Here is a 24,098-nt window from a genome sequence, read left to right on the forward strand (position 1 = left end):
ATTGCATACTTTCACTTTATACTGGATTGATTTCATACTTGATTTTACTTTACTTTGTATCAATTGGCTGAGTCATATACTATTTTACAGATGTATCCAGCATTAAATGAAAGTTCTCCCTTTTTTAGTTGCTTGGGATTTAATTTAAAATAATCAAATATCGCAAACATACTAACAGCACTATTTGCAGACATTGTGAATAAAATATATAAATAATTGCTAAAAAAAAAAAAAAAAAAAATAGAACATATTTTTGAACTCCTAATTATTTAATTATCATGTTTAAAAAAAATCAACAATAATTCAGGCCTATAGAAACAAAGAGTAAAATAAAAAAAGATATTATTTTTTTCATAATTATTGTTGTACAATGATTTTGGTACCAAAATTAACTTTTAAATGTATTTAAATTCTGTCACCTTATTTAAACTTTTAATGTATTATTAAAAATAATGTTATCATGATGTATCTAAATATATATATATATGTATACCAAAGAATCATGTTAAATATGAGCACATTAATTAAAATAAAAAATAAAAATTGTTTCCGTGCATTTAGCATAGGGACAATACTATGTTTGGATCCGGCATATATAAAAACTCCTTGATAATACGTTATCACTAATAAAGCGTATTTGTTTGTATATTCCTTAGAAAAAAAACATATTTCATCGTTTTTTCCAATGACCCCACCAGCAAAACTGCGCGGCGGTTAAGGTGCTGACATTACCTATCATGCAGTTCACAGTCCTTCTTCTGTTGTTCGAGTAATCGGCTGTTCGTTCGTTTTGTGTCAGACCGTCGTTCTATCGCCGCCTTGCATCACTAATAATTGGTGCATGTATCTGGGCAGCGCACCCAACTGCAGAGCCTCTTACCGTTCGGCATCCACGCATGTTTTTTTCAGGTAAGCCACTTGATTTTTGTTTCGTGTGGGTTGTCATCGATTACCATGTGACCGTTAGCTAGTTTTCCTTCGACTCCGACGATAATAGTTACCTCGTGCCAATATTATGGTACAAGTACCATCGTCGTACCACCCAAACCAGATTTTTTAGTGATTCACTTGACCCCGCTCAGCTGTGTCATCCCCCCTACATATCTCCAGAATATCCGCCATCTTTGTTTTTTGTTTCGTCAGTTTATACTTAATTTGCTACCGGGCCGTGGTTGGGCGAGTACGTCGCCTGCATTTCGGTAAAATATCGACCACGTGTTTTTCGAAGCCATGAGAGACGCTGACGACCCACCCCGTGATGCAAACCAACCCTCTCGAAACGACGTGCTCGTGGCTCCCGAAGGTATGTTGTATTCCTTTTGTTCGTAACCTAACCTAACCTAACCTAACCTTAACCTCTCCTTGTATATTTTGTGCGCAGAAGACAAACATTACTACGGAAAACTGCAGACGCACACCCAGACGTTCTTACCGTTTCTCACGGAAGTCATCAAGAACAGCGAACTTTTAGACATTATACCCGATCGTGTGTCCAAGTTGCGGTATTTGTATGAACTGGTGGACGCCAAAAGGTTAGTGTCTTATCTTAACCATATTATATCATTAATATGCCAATTGTTTTTATATTACATTTTACTTAGCATAGGTTCTATTTTGTAAACATTAAAATATGGTGTATTATTCTTTGGTTTAGGTTAAGTACAAATACTTTATAGATACTTAGGAAATTTAGAATGTCGTAAAAAGTAATTAACTAATTTCTAAAAAAGTAGAAATAATGATTTTAATTTAGAATTTTTGTTTATACAGTGTTGCCCAAAATCCAACACTTTTACGCTGACATCCATGGTGTATTTATTTTGTACGATTTTAATTTTGTATTATCAAAATGTAGATCTCTTATTTTCTCAATTTTATATAGATATTATTTTAACAGAAAGTAACGAGAAAAAAACCTTTTATTTATTTTATCTTTTAAATTCAAAGGAAGCTGATATATTAGCTATTGGGTTTATGATGCATTTGATGGAGGTTATTATTCGAAAAAAATATATTATTACAGATTACTTAAAATTATAACGAAACAATTCTAATAAATGATCTGTAATTTATAAGTTTATACATTTATACACGCAGTTGTTCCTAAATTAACCAACAATTATAATTTTTTTGCAACATACTTTACCTTTAATTTACATTTTAGTTTTATATGTCATAGATGCAATGTATTATGGTGTTTCAGATTAATAATGAGTTTCGATTTATCTTGTGATTTATGGTAAATACTATTTTTGAATTGCACCCTTAATTATCACTATTTGAAGCTTTATGCGTTACCTATCCAATATTAGCACATTTTTACTGAAAAACCACTGTATTCTGTACTAGTTCATTAGGTTGGCTCTTATTTATTAATGTTATCATTTTCTTATTGTTAAAAATGACAAATATCTATCTTAATAATTTTTATGATACAACAATTTTAAGTTCCTACGATCTACCTAGATGTATAACTGTTTATAATATTCTTAAGCTAATGTCATGTTTGAAGAGGATTGGTTCAAGATAAACTATATATAATAACTTTATAATTTGAAGCTTACTTAAAACACGTTATGTAATGATACAACTTTGAAATACTCTTTTATAAAACATTTATTTAATTATAAATTTTTGAGTTACTCTATGTCCTATAATTATATCTTAAAATTATGATCATTATTTGTATGATGTTATATGCAAAATAAACAAAGACTACGGTTTTATACATGGAAGTATAAATACTTAAAAATGAGCTTTGTTTACATAGTATTATATTGAGCTAATATTTATTTGGTTCCCATAAATTATATACCTACCCATAGTATCAATATAATATATATAATTGGGAAATTCTATTCTTTGTTTCTAACGATTAAGAAGTTGTTTTATTTTAGTAATTAAAACCTCTTCGGAATAATAGTGAAATTATTTACTTAAGTAGTTAAATAGAATTCTTAAAATGTCTTTTTAGGGATGTCATAAAAAAATACACAGAAACTAAATCATTGTGTTAAAATTGTTCATTATTGTTTTACAAATAAAATGTATTAATATTTTTATCAACCATAATATATTATTATTTGTTTCTCATGTACTTGCATTTTATTTTGTAATTATTTATCATTAAATCATTTAAAGTCTGGAATCAAAAAAATTAATTGAATATTACAATTAGTTATTACAATATTATATTAAAATATTAACTATTATTTTAACAAGAAATATTGTTGGTATTTATGTATATTTTTTTTCTTAGGTTGTCACCAGATCAACTAAAAACTTGTAAAAAATTATTTTATGATTTATACGATAACTACAGTAATCGGTTAAACTACGTAAGTGTTTTATAATCAGTCTTAATTTATTATAAACATATTTTGGTATAATATATATTAATGTATTTGTTTGAAAAGTCCAAATGATGCATTAGAACAGTAGATTTTCATTATAACATTTTATTTGTTTATTTAAATAAAATATCTTGAATATATATATATATATTAATTAAAATGATTATGGCATATTTAACATACACTAGTTGTAATGTTTATATTTTAACTTATACATCTGAATTTTCACAGTATTTACCTTCAGATTTTAAAACTACTTGGATGCAAGAAACAAAGTTAAATTATGAGGAAAATAATGTGTAAGTGGTGTATTCTTTTTTACATATCGCATCCTTGGTACAAGACCGCCACAACTCAGAAAACATAGTTTTGAGAAAATTAAATTTTAAATTGTAATCTGCTCCCAAATCGTTACTTTTAAAACTTAAGTTTTAATACTTTGCAATTATCCATGTTACCTGAAACTTAATATTTGTTTATTGATCTACTTCGTTAAATCTCAATCAGACACAGGTAAATTAGGTTATGGCAGTTTAGAAATAGGAATCGGAATAACAAAACTGCCACATTTAGTTTTGTGTGTGTTGGTATTCCATTTCAAACCAAATATTTTATGTGCCACAAAATGAAATGGGGCAGTCTTGATTTTCTTAATAATTTCATTTAATGCCACAACACAAAATGTGGCAGTCTATTGTTTGCTTATATCATAAAAAGTAATTTTTGCACATGACACAACTAGGTACTAATTTACACAAGACATTTTTAAAAATAATTGTTGCTATTATTGTGACTTGGTTTAAGTAATAACACATATTGTAATGCTAGTAATAACATTTAAATAAAGAAAATTAATAATAAAAACTGAAAACTTTTACATAATTTCATTAAGTATAGAAACTAAAAATAAAGTCTTTTCCCTCATCTTTGATGAATAATATTTAAGTAATAACACAATATGTAGGTACCTAATGAAAGTAATAACATTTGAATAAACAAAATAATAGTAAAAACTTTTACATAATATCATTAAGTAACGAAATTAAAAATTTAAAAATAAAGACTTTTCCCTCTTTGGTGAATAATACTTTTATCTATTGATATACAAATTATAAAACTTATACTTATACAAATGGCTATATTATTATTAAAAAAGTAATTTAATTGTTTATGAATCACAGATAAAATTGAATATATTATAGTCTTATTTATCTTATATTATATAATTATGTTTTCATAAAATAGTTTATTAAACTTAGTAAAAATAAAAATACTAATCACTGTTCTCGTCATTGACTTCAGCAACACAGGAATTTGATACTTTCAAATTTTCAAAAAAATAATGATAGTTTTCAGGAATTAATTTTCTTTCACAAAGATGAATTAGGTCTTTTTTTTTTCTTTTGAAATACCTGGTGGTTCAGTGTAGAGTTTACTTAACTCTAAATCACAACTTTTTCTTTTGGCATTTCTTGTTTTGTTCATCACTATTATTTCACCAAAATCCTTCTCTTCATACGATGTTTTATAAAAAAGTCTATCAGGACGTTCTTTAGAAACTTTCAATACTTTTAAATCTTTCCAAACAACTTTTTGCCCTAATGTATTCTTGTTAAAATTGTTTCCCATATTAGACGTCAATTTCTTGAAATCAATAAAATGTTGATAGTTTAATTCATGGACTCTAAAAGGCTTTCCTGTTTTTTTTGCTGATATAATAACAGTTACCCATTGTTGAGGAGAGTAAATAGAACCTGCTTTTAATAATCTTGTTTTCGTTTTTCTATGACTGAATGGACAGAATCCCCTTCGTTCTGGGTATGTCCAACAATTAGGTACTTATGAGTAATAGAAGAAATACTCAAGTATGTGACAACAAATAAATAAAGAGTGGCCATACATTTATTTTTCTGCTGACCACTACAATTATTAGAATAGAATATTGTATCTTTATTTAAACAATTTTCAGTTAAAAACTGATTGACACATGTTGCAATTTTGTTAGCTCCACGCTTGGCCTGGTAAGATTATAAGTGGCAAACTTACGAGAGTAATAAAAATTGGATACTTGAGCAGAAGGTGTTGTCAAAATGCTTTGCAAATCATAACAGGCCACTATAATTTTTTCTTTGTTTCTGCCAAGTTCTTATCATTTTGTTTTTCATTCCTAGAAAGTTCAGTTTCAAGTTTGTGTCTGTGTTTATCATTTTCCATTTTTAATCTGTCACTTTCATTTGAATTATTAAACATTTGACAAAATGCGCATTAATCTTTTTTTGGTATAAACAAACCTATGTTAAAATCTGTATTGAAAATATAAGAATAGGTACTAAATTTGCAAGATACTTTTCCATCATCTTCACATTTTTTTAAAAATAATCGATACATTTCAGCAATAGTTAAAGCAACATCAATATATTGCCTTATTGTTTGTTTTCTTAGGTAGTGTGACTCAACACGAGGAAATTCATTTATATGGTCAGTGACTAGGGTTACTATTTCAGGACTTAGCTTCTTATGTTTCCCATGGTTTCCTCTTAGTTCACCTTCGACATATTCTTTATTATAGCCACCTTTTTTTAAAGCAGTTCTTATTGTTCTATCACCGATATTGAGAGAAGCCATAAAAAAAAGTTTGCAAACCCTGTTAATACCTTCCAAAGATAAAAAAAATGCATTGTTAGATGCACGGTTACTATTTTCCTTTTTATACTGATGTTTAGATTCAATAGTAGTTGTAGATTTAATTATAAATGCTCTTTGTTTAGTTAAATCCCCCATTTTCCAGTAGGCCTGTAGTATTCGTTCACATTGTTCCTCAGTCAAACTAGAAGAGCATTTATATTTGCATGTAGAATTACCAGGAGGTTGCAATTTTCTTTTATCTATATTATGTCCTTTAGAATTTTGGTAAGACTCCTAGATTCCTTTTTGTTTTCCAAGTTTCTCTAGTCCAACTTTTTATACATTTAACTTTTTTGCGAGAATTTTGCTTACTTATTGCTGCATTTGTGGTTGTTAAGTCAATATTTTCTAATTATGGATGGTGGTTAGCTACAACATCTGCTTCAATATCTCCTATATTATTATTGACACCCTCGTCTACTGATGAATCAAGTGATATTGAGTTTTTTTGCCTATTTTCAATCACCCAATCTTTATCTTTGTCACTGTCATCAAATTCAGAGCGAATTGAAATAAACAGTTATCAAATTATGGTTCAAAAGAAAATATTTAATGTTTAAATATTTACCATTCAAATTTATATTTTGTTTATCTGGTTTTGAAGTTAATAATGAAGCAGACTCTGCATTTTGTAAATCAGTACAACTATTATTTTTTACTATTAAATTATCAACAAAACGTGTAATGGCAGTTTGTTCTATTAAGTTAAAAAAATAATATAGTTTAATATAAAAATATCATTAAGTAGTATCATAAGAAGGTACTTCCCTACCAAACAACTAAAACAATATAATATTATGTTACCTATTGCATCGTTTAATTTGTTTTCATTTGATTTTGAAGTTAATAATGAAGTTGTCTCATTTTGTAAATCAGTATAATCATCATTTTTAACCATGACGTTATCAACACAACTTGTAATAGTAGTTAGTTCTATGAAGATACAAAATATAATTTTATCTTAAAATATAATTAATTATCTATCAACCAATTGAAAATATATAAGTTACTTACCTATAGCATCCTTTGAATTTTTTTCACCAGGATTTGAAAGTAATAATGAAAAGGACCTGTATTTTGTAAATTACTCTGCAGCCATAGTTGGACTTTAGTTTTATAGTTTTGATCCATAACAGGTATGTTTTGTTCTGACAACAATTCTGTATAAACCATAATTAATAACAACTAATAAAATATGACGTATTCACTATGTATGAAAAAAAAAATTATACGACATACCGGCTCTTTTAGCTGACTGAATGTACATGTTATTAATTTTACGTCTTTTTGTAGTAACATTGGTTACGTTATTAGTATCTTCATAAATTGTATTGTTAGAATTTTGCACGATATTAATCATTTTGGAGCTACGCGTAAAACGTTTTGCCATTTCAACGTTTAAGTACAATATAATTTATAATATTAGAATATTCGATGATTCACTATTAAAATAAAAATTATGAAATGTTTATCATATTTTATCAATACGGTTTTTATACCATTGTTTTCAAACCAAAGTTTAATCATATTAATAGTAACTACATATTTTATAATGTTATTAAAATAGAATATTATCTAAATCCACGTTTATCAATTTATTACTTTGGTCACAGTTAGGTATAATATCAGATTATTATTATGGTTATCATTAAATATTATAATCGCCACATTATCAATTAATTGTCATATCACTATAATTAATACCGCGATTAATAAGATTGTGGCTAATAAAACAAAAGGCTGATAATTTATTACTGCCACAAACTGAAATGTGGCAGTTTTCATTTTTTCAAAGGTAGAAATCCAGTTGAGAATTATTAAGTTAAAACGCCTCAAATCAAAATGAGGCAGTTATGATTTTTCATATTTCTAATAAAACAAACATACAAATACACAACAAGGCAATAAGTCAAAATATGGCGGTATTATTTTTCTTTTACTGCAAAAATGAATAAATTCAATACTGACACAAATGTATTACGGATACGTTAATTGTGCTCCGACTTGTGGCAGTATAGCATTTAGTAGAGAAAAATAATAGCTATCGAACAAACATCGTAATTTTGAGTTGTGGCGGTCTTGTACCAAGGGTGCGATATCATTATTTTGTATCTGTATCTAAATACATTGACAAAATTGTTACTAAAAATAAGGAATTATTTATTAGGAATTTTTTTAAATAAAATATTTTTTTTTTGGCAGATCCTCAGAAGTAAGATTTACATTTAATAAAAGTAATCAAAACCAAAATAGTGAGTTTGAACTTTCCAATAAAATACCAGTACCAAGTACTAGTTATGAAAATATAGTAATCAATCAAATGGATTGTTTAGAAGATTTGCCACCAAATAATGAGAATATGATTAATAAAAACTTTGAAAATGTTGAAATTGGCGAGTCATCTTGTAACAAAAATTCAATCAATGATCCTTTGCTTGCAAACAATGATCTACCAGAGTTTTCAGACAGTCGTATAAGGCTCAATAAGATAATAAGTTTTGCAAAACTTAATAAGTCTGATGCATCTATACCGCATACTGAATGTACTACACAAATTTTTGACGAAATGATCAAACAAAAAAATGGCCCAGTTATATATAAAGATATGTTAAAAAGTATCGACATGGATGATATTGATGATAAACATGTAAAAAATTTAATAGACAGTACAAAAAGAGCTAGTTGTGTGGAACCTATTCAGCCACCACCATTACCCCCATCGGATCTTAAGGATTTGGGAGCATCAAGAATAAAATTAATTTCAACCACTGAACCCAATTCTAGTGAAGTAACTCGTGATGATGTTATATTAAGTAAATCTTCGACCAATGTCCATGTACAATTGACCACTGAAATAAATAAATTGCATAAGACTGGTCCATCAAATGAAATTAAACCAAAGTTTATATCTGCGTTAAAACCAGGTACATTAATTGATCTTGAAAATTCAAAAGTAGTTCGTGCTTCATTGCATATAGAGTCTCTTAGACCAGTTATCAAATCAAATGAGAAAAGTACTGAAGTTAAAACATCTCTCACTGACATAAGTGTCCCTCGTGATTCAAGAATAAGGCATAAAACTTTATTTAATTCTGTAAAGAAAGTTAATCCATTTAATACACCTACATCATTAATATCAAATGCGCAACATACTTTTTCAACTAATACTCAAACTCCTTTTGCTCTAAATAGAGACAATTCAAATGCCAAATTGTTTGATACTAGAGCACAGGAAATGTATAATGGCCAAAGTTCATCAAGTCATACAAATATTCAACTGTTAAATCCACAATTTTCTTCAGAACAAAATGGAAACTCTATTCAATTGAAAAACATGTCATTGTCTCTAAACCAAAACAAACATAATCGTAGTGATGATAAAAAAAATGATTATAGTCAATTCAGTAATTCTACCCAAATGCATGTTAATCCATCGCATATTGAGCGACTAACCAAATATTGTGATCCAGTGCCATACAAATCTCACAGTAATGATGTATCCAAGAGAGATACAAGATCATTGAAAAATGGTAAAACAACTGTTCATCGTACTTACAAAGAATATAGAGAAGCCAAGTTCAGAGAACAAATTAAAGGTTATGTAAAGAATAAAACACAAATGAAATATCAATATTGTAGCTTAGTCAATGAGAAAATGGAAAAAAGTAACATCATTGATTCTTCTTATAATACTTTTGGACCTGTAAATAAAACAGCCAATATTAAAAAATTTAAGATACCCAAAATTAAACATAATAAAGAACTTAATGATAATATTACAGAAAAGAACTCTAAACTTAAAACATTTAGAGATAATAAAAATGATACAGATGTCTTAACAACTGAGAAAAAATCTAAAATACGCTTGATAGCTGCTACAATTAGAGAACCATATTTAGTAAATGGTCAGAAATCTGAAACAAATAAAAGTAAAATTTCAAAAAAAGACATCAAAATAACTGATAATATTATTGATAGTCATATAGATAAAACCTCAGAAATTGAATTTTTTAAAAATAGTAGTACAGATGAAGATCTAAGAATTAAAACAATAATGATGAACAATAAATCAGAAAAAGATAGTTGTCCAGAAATTAATCTTGAAGAAATTACTGTTGACATTCCAAGTAAAGTTATTAAGGAAGAACTTGATTTTAAATCTGAACAAAATATTATTTTAATAAATCCTACAGACCAGAGTAAGCCTAAGAAACATGAAAAGTATTCCAAGGAAAAAGAATTTGAAAAAATTATAAAAGATGCTGCCGAGAGTTTAAATGATGATGTATGGGGTCCAAAAACAAAAACAAGAAGTTCTGTGATGAAAAAAGAAGGAAATATAAACATTATAAAAGTAAACAACTCAAAGCCAAAATTTGAAAAAGACAATGCAACAAAAAATCATAAGAAATTGGAATCTGGTGAATATAGTAAGAACATTGATAATGGATCAATTCCGAACTTGGAAGATGTTAGTGGACGGACTGAAATCGAACATAACATTATATCATCTACATTGAAGGAACAATCAGGTGTCAATTCTACAACAACCAAAATTGTGTGTAAAAGTCAAGAAAAAAATATTGTTTCTTCTAATGAAATTAATTCTACAGCTGATAATAGCCCTAAATTTGACGAGAAAACTTTAATTGACATTTTGAAAAATCCAAAGTTTATGACTGTTATAAGTATATTTCAAGATGAAGATAAAATGAAAAAACTTAACAAATTGTTAGAAAGTTCAGGTGTCAATACCAATGATGGTGAATTAAAAAAAAAACATTTATTAAATAAAGAACAAATTGAAATTGACGAAAAAATAATGATTAAAAGAAAAATGAAGAAAGAAAAAAAGAAACGTAGAAAAATGAATAAAAGTGTTAGTGAAGAATCTTCTATTGAAGAAAGTAAAAATGAATATTTAAATGACATATCAGATAATAATTTTAATCAAGCAGAAAACATAGTAAAAACTAAAAAGAAAAATAGCCATTTAAATAAATTCTATAAAGGAAATACTGGTTCTGGAAATATTAACAGGCATTCGTCAACTGACCAACATAAGCTAAAATCTATCAAACTTAAAAAATCTAAAGAAAACTATGGCAATTTTGAAATACTTAAAGATATATGCAAACCAGAATCAAAAGATTTAAAAATTGTTATTGCTAAATTTGATGAAAATATTAAGAGAAGTGATAACTGTAATTCTGATATTTCAAGTACAATCAATGATGTACAAATCAATAATAAACAAATAAATGTGGAAATAGCTCAAGAAATAAAATCTAAGAAACCTTTTTTAGGCCCATTAAGTGTTAAATTAGCAAGACAAAAAATGGAAATGGAAAAGAATAATTCCCAAAGTGTATGTGACATTAAAAATCCGTTTGAAATTGAAACCAAAAAAGTTAGAAAGGGATCAAAATCCATTGATAGATTTAATAAAAAAGGAAAATTAAATTCTGAAACCTTAAATAGTTTAATGACAGAACAACCCATTGTTTTAATACAGCCTCTTCAAAATCCTAAGCTGTTTGATGATGAAACCAGCTCTAATAAATCAGTTGAACAGAATTCTAATACATCAACTTTTGTTGTCAATAAACCAAAAATAAAAAAGGCTAGACTGTCAGAATTAGATAAACTGCATGCTGATATTAGTAAAATGTTTGAATGTGAAGCTGTATTAAATGCTCCAAATATACGACAATGTAGAATCAATAAACAAATTGACTCTTTAAATACAAAAGCAGTTATGTCAATGAAAAAGAAAACGTCAAATATTGAACCATTGAATTCGAATGATGATCAAAATGAGTATGACCGTAGTGTAAGAAAAACAAATAACTCAAAAAAGAAAATTAAAAAATCAACATTTAAATTAAAGACAAAAAAAAAAATTGTTAAAAAGTCAATGGCAAACAAAAAATTACCACCAGTCGTTGTGAAAACTGCAGTTTTAAATAAAATATCCAATAAGCAACAGGATAAATTTAAAAAAAGAAAAAAAAAAAACAAGAAATGTATCAAGTTTAATCCTAAGCAAATAAAGGTGGAATTGTCTGATGATTTCGAATTAAATAATGTGTTGAAAAATAATATATCTACTGAAATAACATCTAAAATTGTCACAGAACACAAATTTAAGGACAAATTTTATTTTCAAACTGCTGATAATTCTTTGGAATGTAAATTTTGTAATTACAAGGATAAAGGATTGAATATTGTTCGCCATTATAAAGATCAACATCGCGAGGAAGAAGTTTTACCATCCAGATTACCCAAGAATTGTACTGAATCATTAATACATCAATCTTTAAAAGAAAATTTTGGATATCCAAATTCCCAAGATTCAAAACCAATTTGTCATCGGTCTGTAAATGTTAACTATACCTGTGTTTTTTGTCAAGGTATTTTCCATGATTATTTAAAGTTCTATGATCATATTACTGGTCACACTGGAGAATACAGGTATAAATGTAAAATGTGTGAACAAATTTATTCAAATGAAGATGATTTGGAAAAACATATTTTAGAACACATCGAATATGATAAAACTGGTGGAATTTCACATTTAATATTTCCAAATCCAATCTGTGGTAAATACATGTTTGGATATTTATGTTCCTTTTGTTATTATGTTCAACTTGATTATAATAACATAGTCAAACATATGGCATCACAACATTTTGATGAAGATAAAAAATTGAATGGCCATTGGACTGTTATACGTATTAGTATGTCTGTGGAAGATAAGATAAACACAGATTCTTCAATTGATTTTGATAATTTGGTTGGATGTTTACCTCCTATTCAGATTGATCAAGTTATTTCTAAAAGTAATGATAATGAAGTCCAAAATCAACAATTAACTGTAATGGATTTAAACGTACTATCAAACGAGCAAAAACAACCAAATTCCATTTTATCTATTAAAAAACAATCCAATGAACAAAATATTGACGAAATTCCACACGAGTCAAATATTGTTGAAAATCTACCAAAATCAGTTACTCATGGAAATCCTCCACTAGCAGTTTATGACAAAGTTCTAGAGTCAACTAAACTTCAATTTTTACCAGTACAAGCTAATCAATGTAAGTATATATTTAAGGACTATTGGTATTTATTAAAATTGGATTTTTTTTTATTAGCTCCTAAAGAAGGAACAAAAATCACCACAGAACCGCTTGCGATTGAATATTCTGAATACACATTAAAAGAAAAAACTAAAAAATGTGTCATAGCTGGCTTGAGTTGTAAATTGATAAATTCAATGTTATTGTTTAAATGCTCAGTATCAAATTGCCGAGAAAATCAATTTTCTACTGTAGTTTTGACTGATTTTTCCAAGCATATTAAGAAGAATCATCAATTTGTAGTATGGGATGGACATTGCGAAGCATGTCATCACAAACTGCCGATAGTTTCTGAACAATATTATGTAAGAAATGCTTTAGAACATTTAGTGTCTCATCATTTGGTTCTAAAGAATAATGAACAACAACCCAATACTACAGGTATGTAAATCTTAATTGTGTTATTAGTATTTTAAAGATCTATAATCTAATAAAATTAAATTTTCTAGCAAATCTCGGAGGTTCAAATATTGAATGTTTATCTTCTTATCAGGACACAGTAAAAAATACACCATTTGTAGAAAAGTTTTGGAAAATTCGTTGTTTGCCTGGTGATAAATTATCCATTCGTAAGTTTACATTTTGTTATTCTTTATATCAGTGGTTCTTAATGTTTCCGAATCACAGAACTCTTATAATTTTAAACAAACTTTGCGGATCATAGCCATAAAATAAAAAGGAAAACAGTACTTGTAATTATTATAGCAGTAGATCAATAGTCGTATAGTCATAGTTATGCAAAACAATTTTGAGCATTTCGAACAATAAAGTAGGTTGAATTAATTTTTTCCAAAAAAATGCATTTGCATAGAATATAATAATACACTTAAAATGTTTCAAGTATTAACAAATAATATTTTTAAATTACAACAAAATAACTAAAAGCATTAGTTTAAATATCTAATTTTCAAGTCCAAATTTGAACTTAAAATATCTTAGATTTTTTGGTTACAGTATGAGAAACCTTGTTTTAAATCCTTAGGCATAAAAATTGAACATTTTATACATATAATTCGTAACTTTTCAAGATTTTGATAAATCATGTCAAAATTTAAACTTTAAATGCTTAAAAAAAGAAAATCATTCCTATGTAATATAATATATTAAATATATTATGTAAAATATATTTAATTAAAAATGGGTTCTTAATAAAGAAATATTATGCATCTATCTTTTTACACAGATAAACCTAGCAGTTCAACCAATATTTGTGAGATGTCTGTTAATGAATCACGTGATGATACAAATTCCAATAGCAAAAATGGTAATGAATAGTTGTATAATATATTGTATTATTTATTTATTAAAACATTATACTAAATAAATACTAGATAGGATTTTAAATTAATTTAGTATGAATCCTAGTCACATTAATGTTTTTTTCAAATTCTAAATGTTGAAAATAAACCACGATTAAAAATCTTAAAAATGGTTGATAATATATGGATAAAATATGGATCAAGTTTTTAAATTATAGGAAAATGGGGGTTTTTAACCTAACCCTATTTAATGTACTCGGCAGCCAACTTGTGTGCATGGGTGTGATATTGTTTGCAAGAAATGCATGTTTTACTTAATTCTGTTATTTAGTGTTCCTATTTGATTGATTTACTGGATATATTTATGATTTATGTATCTGATGATTAAATTTATTACCTTAACTTTTTAAAATATAATTATTATTTATTTTCTCCCATAGATTTCATAGAAAACAATATGTTTGGAAACCCTGAACAATCCAGCCATAATATATTACTCGGAACCCAGTGTCAAACATCAGGTATGTATCAAGTGTATTTTAGCTAAAAATTTCATGTAGTATGTAAGTAATTTAAAATTAATAATCTTAATTAAAATAAATCATATTTATGTATATAAATAATTTAGGTATATCTATACCTTTGTAAGTATGTGGAATTAAACAAAACTATTTTGAGAGTACCTAAACACAAATAGGAATAGTAATTTATGGAGCAGATATTTAATATTAGTTATTAATTTCTTATACAATTCTAAACTATAATAAATTCTTGATTGTCCCAGGACTCCTAAAAACAATAAAATGTATTTTCTATTTTTAATATTATGTTACAAGTTGTTGCCACAATTAAACTAGAAGCTGTATATTAACTGTTATTTGTACAATAACTTAAAGTAAAATTAATTATTGATCTGTCTGTTTTTTTTTTTATATGTATATAGTGAATCTAAACATTAATCATGGTTCTAATGACAAAAGTTTTCCACTAAGGATTACCGATGTTAAGAGTTTAAAAAAGGTACATATATTTTTTATTAAAATAAGAATACTCAATTTTGTAGACCTAATATTTTTTTTTTTTACTTATTGTGTTTAGGGAAAAGTAAAAACTTCTAAAATAAACTCAAGTGCATCTGATAACAGTGATCTTAATATGTGGATGAAAGTAAAAACAAATTGTGAAGTTATTCATCCAAATTTCGATATATTTCTTGAAGAAGGTCAACAAATTGTTAATAATGGTGTGCCTGTAGATGGTACAATTTGTTATTTTGTAGACACAGCATATAAGAAAGATTATATTAGAAAAGTACGAGATTTGCCGATGAATGTTATGAAAACACGATTAGCTTTTACAGAAATGTCTGCTCTGCCAAGACTATTGGGTCTTTTTAAATGTATGGACAAAACCTGCATGAAAATTTTTAGTTCTAAAGATTTATTTAAATCACATATAAAATTACATTTTTCACTCGCAGAAAAAAACAAAAGTAAAAAGTTTTATTTAAAACTTTATTCATACAAAATAATATGTTTTCTTATTAATCTCTATGTGTTGTAGAAAACCAAATGTACAATGTTGAACAGTTTAAAATGTGTGCCTATTGCTTTAAAATGTTTGATGATGAAGAATCTTTGGCTAACCACATTTCTGAAAAATACACATTTTGTGACTACTTTTGCCCTCATTGTTTTTATCGTGCTTATACAGCCTCTCATGTTTTGGTTCATCAGGTAATAATATTTTTATCTATAATTTTAATATTATAATTCCTGTGTATAAAAATATTTGTATATTTTCAGTCTGTAATTCATACCGACAAATCCAAACATTGTATAATAAAACTTAAACATGATGATGGCAAATATCAAAAAGAAATGTTATTTGTGGTAGACTTCAAGGAGTTTGTATTGCCTTACAAATGCAACGTTGGTAAGTTTTTCTGCTATTTAATATTTTCAATATTTTGTTAGTTATTAGTTTAAGTTTGAGTATCCAGTGAAGTCAGTTGTGTATTTAGAAATATAGTTACCCAGGCTCACAATGTAGTAGTGCCCCGTTTTCAGCATAAGTATAAAGTGCTTAAGTGGTGAAATAGCCTCCTGAATTTTCCACTCTCCCACAATACCGAAAATAACCTCACAATTATTGTTAAAATCTTTTAACAACCGCCACCGACACTCTTAATAAACTGATTTAATGGCCAAAGCTATTAGTTCTTTATAGTTTTGTAATCTACATTCTACAATACATCATCCTTCCAAATTTAATTTAATTTGCGATTGCAGTGGTTTTATAGCTTTTTAAGTAAGTCCTCTCTAAACTTTTTTGTTACCTATTGCCGAAGCCTGAAGCTATAGTAGTACTAAACTTAATATCAATGTATTGATTTTACAATTTGTTCTTTGTTTTTACGATAAGTTGTCGAAATAATGCTTCTCTTTAGACTTCAGTAACTGTACTGGTAGGAAAGTGAATCATTCAATTCAAGCAGTGGCGTATACATAATTTGTGTATGGGAAACCCATCCGTGCATTATATATTTATATTATTATTTCTTAAGAGGACACTAGACCCCTATGCTTTGTCTCTAAATAACATAGCAAATTGTACGTTCTGAATAATCTATTTAATTCAAATTTTATTTTAACTCGGATTTGTTAAGGTTGCTGTAGTTTTTCTTGTTATTTGTATAACGAATTTGAAGAACATTTGAATCAAGAGCATCAACAGTGTGATAAATTCTGTTGTTACATTTGTGCTAATAAAGATGACGGTGAAGGATTTTTTGCACTCCAACCAAGTTCAATGATTACAGTAAGCATGATGTATCAGATTTAACAAATAAGAAAATCTTTAACCATCAATATTTACATGGTTTATTTTAAAATTCTTTTCCTTCATTTTGTTACTTGTTAACATTTATCAGGTTTTACAGTTTTCACCTTTAGATTGTAATTGTTTGTTAGGTTTTTAATTTGTTATCAATAAAATTGTGTACAAATAAACATATTACATAATATTATATAATAAATTATGAGATTAAAGTGATTTTTAAATCATGTAATTATAAGATACAATAATAAAAAATATATTTCACAATTAAAATAAAATGTGTGTTAATTAATCCTTTTTTTACAGCATTTTAAGCTTCATAACTTAAATAAATATCAATGTATTTTTTGCTTATTTGGTGATGAAATTATTGATTCAATGATGAAGCATTTAGCGTTTGAACATTTTGAATATGAGCCTTTATGCTTGGAGCGTTCTACGGTATCTGATAATTGTGTACGCATATTTAATCAAAATAATTTATGAATAATTACATCAATGAAATGTTTTTAATCATTTAAATACTTACTATTACAGGAATCTAAAAATATTAGAAATCTGAAAATTTTAAAATTGACAAAGGTTATTGATAATGGGATGGTAGGGATAGTGAATTTACCCGCGGAAGAAATATCTGTACCTGAAGTTTTGCCACAGCGATCTGAAAAAAGATCTATTGAGTGTCCTGATGTTCTATCAGTAGCTATGAAATCTGCTCCCATTGATCAAGGATCTCAAACATCAGATACAATTGTTATTACAATTCCCAATAGTGAAAAAATGGCAGAAAGTAGTACATCAATGCCGTTAGCTATTGATGATGTGAACCAAAACGATATGCAACAAATATTTAAAATAAATCGCATTTGGTCTGAGTCTAATAACAAAGAAAAAGAGCCTAAAGTGTCATCAAATGATGATATTATTGTTATTGATGATGATATCATTGTTATTGATGATGATATTATTGTTATTGATGATGATATTATTGTTATTGATGATGAAGACGATGTCGATTTGTCAGAGAAAGAAGAACTTAATGAGGGTCCTACAAAACGAATATGTTTAGTGATCGATGAATCAATCAATAAATCAAATAAGGAAACAAGATTGGCATTTCCAATTATTGAATTGGATAAATTGTTTGTTTGTAATGAATGTGGTAAGTATTTAGTTAAATTGTTTTCAATTTTTAACAATTGATAATTTTATTTCTTAATTAAAATGTTTGTCTTGTAGCAAAAATTTTCTCAAATGGTCAAATGTATTTTGACCACCTAAATGTCTGTCCTTTTTGGGATTTTTTGGCTGGAAAGAAATGTACACACTGTGTTAAAGTATACAAAACTATATTTAACATGACTGAACATGTTAAACTTCATGGACCTGATCGATTCAAATGTTCTTTATGCAATTTAAAAGTACCATCCCAACAAGCTATTACACATCATATGATAAATAGTCATAAAATCATAAATTTAGATTTTGTGCCTGAAAGTCCTAATTTAACCGATTTGAATAAAGATGATTTTATTGTATTTGAAGATAAGACAATTGAGCAGAACAAACAAAAGATGAATAGCTTATTTACTTGTAACAAGTGTTCATTTAATGGCAACACTCCTTTAATTATTATTTCTCATATGAAGGCTGTTCATAATGCTGAGCAAAATGTAGATAATGAAGATAATTTACATAATATAATGCCAGAACAACCAAATGATACAAATAACTCAGTAAATTCTATGATGCCTCAACAGAATGAACAACAAAATGCAAGTTTGAAAAGAAAGCGTTCCACTGTGAGTTATTATTTAATTTTATTATACTGTTAAGTTTCTAAAACTTATCAATTTCCAACACAAAGTTATTTAGGATTTTGTCTGTATGTTTTATTTTATGTTTCTTATAAATTAGAATTTTGGCAACCAGAAAGCAAAACCTATTGTTAAAAACCAATCAAAAACCCTGTTTTTTTCTCCTGATACTATTGACAGTATTCCAAAGTCTCATATATTCTCAGATCCGATTAGCTGTTTACTATGTACATACACTACAAAAGTGCGGTCCAATCTTGTTATACATTTGAATGGACATACAAAAGGACAAGATATTACTACTAAGGAAATTTTTAATCCTGTACCTTCTATTGGCAAGTGTGAACTTATGTCTGATAAGATGATCAATCTCTCAGCTAGTAAATTTGATGCTATGAATACTGAAAAGGTAAGTGTTTTTTTTTCATTATTATTTTTATAGTTCATTTGTCTTGTGTGTATTTTTATTTTTTACAATTGGTAATTCTAATTAATGAAATGTTGATTCAAACTTAAAAAAATAATATGTGATATTGTGAATTATTGAATTATACAATATTTAAATTATTGTTTAGCTTTAATTTTTTATTGCATTTTTTATTTCATTATTTACTATTCAAGTTTAATGTTGTATTCGGAGGTGAATAGACATTGTTGATAAAAATTAAAGAAGTTCTCATTTAATTTTCCTTAAATACTAATTATATAACATTACAAGATTTACAGAATTATAGTTTTTCAAATAATTAAATTTTTGAATTTTTGTTTCCATTTGAATTTAGCCGATTACCAGCAGAATTCGGTTATCCATGGATGCCAAGCCATCTATTACGTGGATAATCGAGAGTGCACCGTGTATCTATATTTTTAATAAGCAAACAATTTTTAATTATATAATTTTACAGATTAAAAGAGATGAACTTGATAAGAAAATTGTTGAAGTAGCTCCAGATGATACTTTAAATACAGAGATATTTCCACAGTTCATTCCAAAAAATATGCGATATAAATGTTCAATAGCTCATTGTACTTATATGGGTTTGACAGAGGATATGCTAAAGAAACATATATCAATCCTTCATCCTACCCATGAGTGTTACATGTAAGTAAATTATAATCATTTTTTATTTTTTATAAGTTTTACATAATTCTCAGAGTATATATCAAAAATTAAAAAAATGTTTTAAAAAAAGTCAATACTTTTTGAAATTTAATGTGTTCTTTGAAGAATCAAACCGTCTATTTTTAAAATATTTATTTTTATAGATGTCCACATTGTCTACCCTCATGCATTATATCTAAATTGGTCGAACAAAATCAAATAGAATTTCATTTAATGCACCATGGTGCAAATTTATATCGTTGTCAATACTGTAAGTATATTCACTTCAATAGAGTTGAAATGAGAACACACATGAGAAATACCCATTTATCAGAAATAACTAGTTCAGTACGATCCAATATAATTGTAATCAGACAAACAATGTTAGAAGATGATTGTATTGACAGAGGTAGAAGCAAAGGTTTATTACTATTATTATAACTTATTTAAAATTAACTTATTAATTCAGGAAAGAACAATACATTTATCAATTTTATTTTACATTATAGCTCCATCTAATGAGTTTCAATGGGTATGCAATATATGTTCTAATGGTTTAATATATACAGGAAATGAGATAACATCACATATTCTTATGGCACATAAAGTATCAAATATGTTTAAATGTCCTATGTGTCAATTTGAACATGAGAATGATAATGCTAATATATTTAAAGAACATTATAAGTTGCAACATCCATCGGTTGCAGTAAAGTGCTTAAGAGTGTTTGAAAAGGTTAGTGTAGATTTTTAATTGTTTTTAGTATAGTATACAATGCTTACAATTAACTGTATTAAATATTTTAAAGGGATACCCAGATTTGAACTTATAATAAATAATAAATATTAACCAGAATAGGTATTGAGTATAATTTCCAAAGTTATATGTATTGTTTAGATTTCTGAGAAAAAAGCGTTGGACAAACAATCCAAACATTTAGGTGGTATGGAAATCATGGGAAAACAGCAAGCTTTAGAAAGTATTGAACCTACACTCGTGCCTCCTACTTGTCGAGGAATTCCTATTGAATCAACACCATTGTATACCAATAAATCTCATGGTATAGCAAAGCGTCCAAAATCTGCTACTCAAAGCTCTCCAATTCAACCCCATAAACAGAAAACGTTTATAGACGTTTTCAATAAGAATGATAAGTTAGGAGCAATATCTTCAAATGGTTACTTTGTTTGTCCTAAGTGCTGTGTATTTGAAACTATGGATATAGAACTTTTCCGTGAGCACTTATACGAAGAGGTCAACTATAAAACGTAAGCAGTTATATTTCCAATTTTTTTTTTAGTACAGAATTTTATTAACAATTTTGTGATCCATAGATGGAAATGCTTGATATGTTTTGAAATATCGGATTGTGCTAAGAAAATGTCATGGCATGTTAAAAACCATGGAATTGGAAGCAAGTATGAAAAAATTGAAGATGGCGAGAAATTAAAATGGGTAAACAATTTGATTTTGAATACATTTATTAAAAACATTAGAGTATTATTAAATGTTTTAAATATATATTTATTCATTTAGGTTGATCGAGTTGTTGGACATCAACATATGTTATTGACTGAGTTAAATAAAAACAGTAAGGCAAAAAATGTGAAAAGTGTTGAGTCAAGTAAAGCTATTATTGTTGATAGTAAAAGGACGTCTTATTCTCCAACTAAAGTATGTATAAATAATATTTACTCAATATTTATAAAGAAATAAATATATTTTATTTTTAGAAAAAAAATATTGAACGTAAGAAAATAGCATTTGTCTCTCAACCTACCCCTGATCCTGTATCAAATGATGATATCATTAATCTAGTAGATGATTCCGATGACGAATAATTTGGTACAACTTTAACTTATAATATTTAACTTATTTTGCCGAATGCTAATTTTTTAATTCTTTTATGTATAAAATCTTAAAATATCTTTTAAAATACTAAAATTTAAGTTAAATAACATGATTTTGAATTGAGTTTTTTTTTAAAGGCAATAAATAATTGCTCATGTTTAAATGTTTTCATTGCATTTTGTATAATATATACTTATATTATGTGTATGTAGAGTATTAAAGTAAATGCAAATAACTTGTCACCTTTTTAAATTTTATTAGCTCTCAGTACTTAACCATTACTATGTTACAACTCGTACGTTACTATTATTTTTATATTTTTTCTTTAGAATAAAAAGTATGTATTTTCTATTATTTTTAATAATTTGTCTTCATTTTTTTTTACCTTTAGCTTAAAATATTGGTACATTTTTAAATTGTTTAAATAAAATTATAGATCTATCACTCCAAGTCCTTTGACTCAGTGCTGAAATTTTTGGCGCATTAGAGTTGGGTCCCAAATACTAGGTGCTAATCTCAGATACTACACTAGTTGGGTCTAAGATTATTTTAAATACTACACTAGTTAGGACCTGGACTTTTTTGTTTATTACCTATGTCTATTTTAGTATATTGTGTGGCAAAGGCAGGAAGTGAGATATTTCAGTCGCGATTAGATACATAAAACAGAAAATAATGAAGTTAAAATATATTATATTATATAATGATGAAATGTATGATATTCTTAATAAATCACATAAATAAACAGGACATGGACGCATCATGGGCAGTGTTTGGATTAGATAAGTATATTTTGATCTAGATAAAGATAAAAATAATGCAACTCATATGTATCTAGAGATATATAAAAGATGACTTAACTCATATTTATCTAGATAAAGATAAATACTTTTGTATCTAGATACAATTTTTTTTTATATGGGTTTTAAATTTAGGTATTAGGTATATTTTAGTTGGGCACTAGGAACATAATAATAATGACGAAATAAATAAAAATAATTACATTATTTATAAACTATAAACTTGGTTTGAATCTGTATAAATATTTAAAATGCGTTTGTACAATTTCGCGATTTTTATAAATAAAAAATGTATCTAGATGAATTTATTTAGATTAGTAAAAAAAAATGATCTAAGATGAACGTTTAGCTACTTTGTAACTATTTATTTAGATAAGATAAAAGATGAACAAATAATTATTTAGATATTTATCTAGATAAATTTATCTAAATAATTCCAAACACTGATCATGGGGATATGGTGAACTACATAAAATGATTAATAATTTAATAAATAATATTACGTTAATATAATATATTAATGTACCTATGTATATTACGTCTTGTTATTAAATTATTTTTAAATAATTGTGTAAGGTGTTTATAAAAAGAGATTAAAAAAAAAGAGTTGTTTTTAAAGTCAAGAGTAGTAGTAGAAAAAAATTTACCTGTGAAAATAGCCGAATCATAAAATAACGAAAAGACCCCCGAAATCGAAACCAATATTAAAGATGTCTTAGAAAAAATCATGAACAACATCGATTACGAACTGATGGAAGAAAAACTAAGACAAATTGACGACATTGATGAGGAACCGACTACCGGTGATCTAGCGGGCCTTTTGTTTTATGCGATACAGTTTGCGGGAGACTCGTCGAAAATTCTTCAACTGGACGACGAATCCAGTACTGGACCAGTTGAATGGATCAAAGACGACGTCGTCGCTGTGCCAGAGATGCAGGTGGTGGTGGAAGCGTCCAGTGACGAGGCGGAGTTCGTCACTCCGGCCAGGGGAGCTGAGGTCAAGAACAGCTTATTTGAAGACTTGATCGGCTGGCTGGACCCGGGGGCAACGCTAGCGAAACGGACAGCTTTGCGAAGATGGATGGCCGTGAGGATCGTATCCGCTGCGTGAAGAGGTATCACGACGCCGTACGCGTTTTCTGTTGTTGTTCCCCGAAGTGAAACTATGCGAGAGTTTACCCATGGCCGAGGACAGCGGAAAAGACGAGGCGATGATGTGGGGTCGAGATTTAGGTACGTGACAGTGC

The 24,098-nt window shown here is 27.5% G+C and overlaps 1 protein-coding gene across 1 annotated transcript; it reads left to right on the plus strand.

The window, feature by feature from the left end:
* Window positions 1-1,230: 1,230 nt before the first annotated feature.
* On the plus strand, window positions 1,231-22,188 carry LOC132935035 (uncharacterized). Its single transcript, XM_061001470.1, has 27 exons — window positions 1,231-1,303; window positions 1,382-1,532; window positions 2,204-2,239; window positions 3,260-3,338; window positions 3,585-3,652; window positions 8,241-13,138; window positions 13,196-13,561; window positions 13,630-13,749; window positions 14,364-14,444; window positions 14,880-14,960; window positions 15,383-15,459; window positions 15,538-15,931; window positions 16,003-16,175; window positions 16,245-16,374; window positions 17,108-17,259; window positions 17,584-17,733; window positions 17,815-18,246; window positions 18,304-18,439; window positions 18,517-19,079; window positions 19,195-19,503; window positions 20,000-20,196; window positions 20,361-20,617; window positions 20,706-20,932; window positions 21,095-21,465; window positions 21,532-21,652; window positions 21,734-21,871; window positions 21,931-22,188. Exons 1-27 carry the CDS (start codon window positions 1,231-1,233, stop codon window positions 22,036-22,038), a joined length of 9,888 nt encoding a protein of 3,295 aa, XP_060857453.1. The 3' UTR covers window positions 22,039-22,188.
* Window positions 22,189-24,098: the final 1,910 nt, after the last annotated feature.

This window comes from Metopolophium dirhodum, chromosome 1 (genome assembly GCF_019925205.1).
Source record: "Metopolophium dirhodum isolate CAU chromosome 1, ASM1992520v1, whole genome shotgun sequence".
Classification (NCBI taxonomy): domain Eukaryota; kingdom Metazoa; phylum Arthropoda; class Insecta; order Hemiptera; family Aphididae; genus Metopolophium; species Metopolophium dirhodum.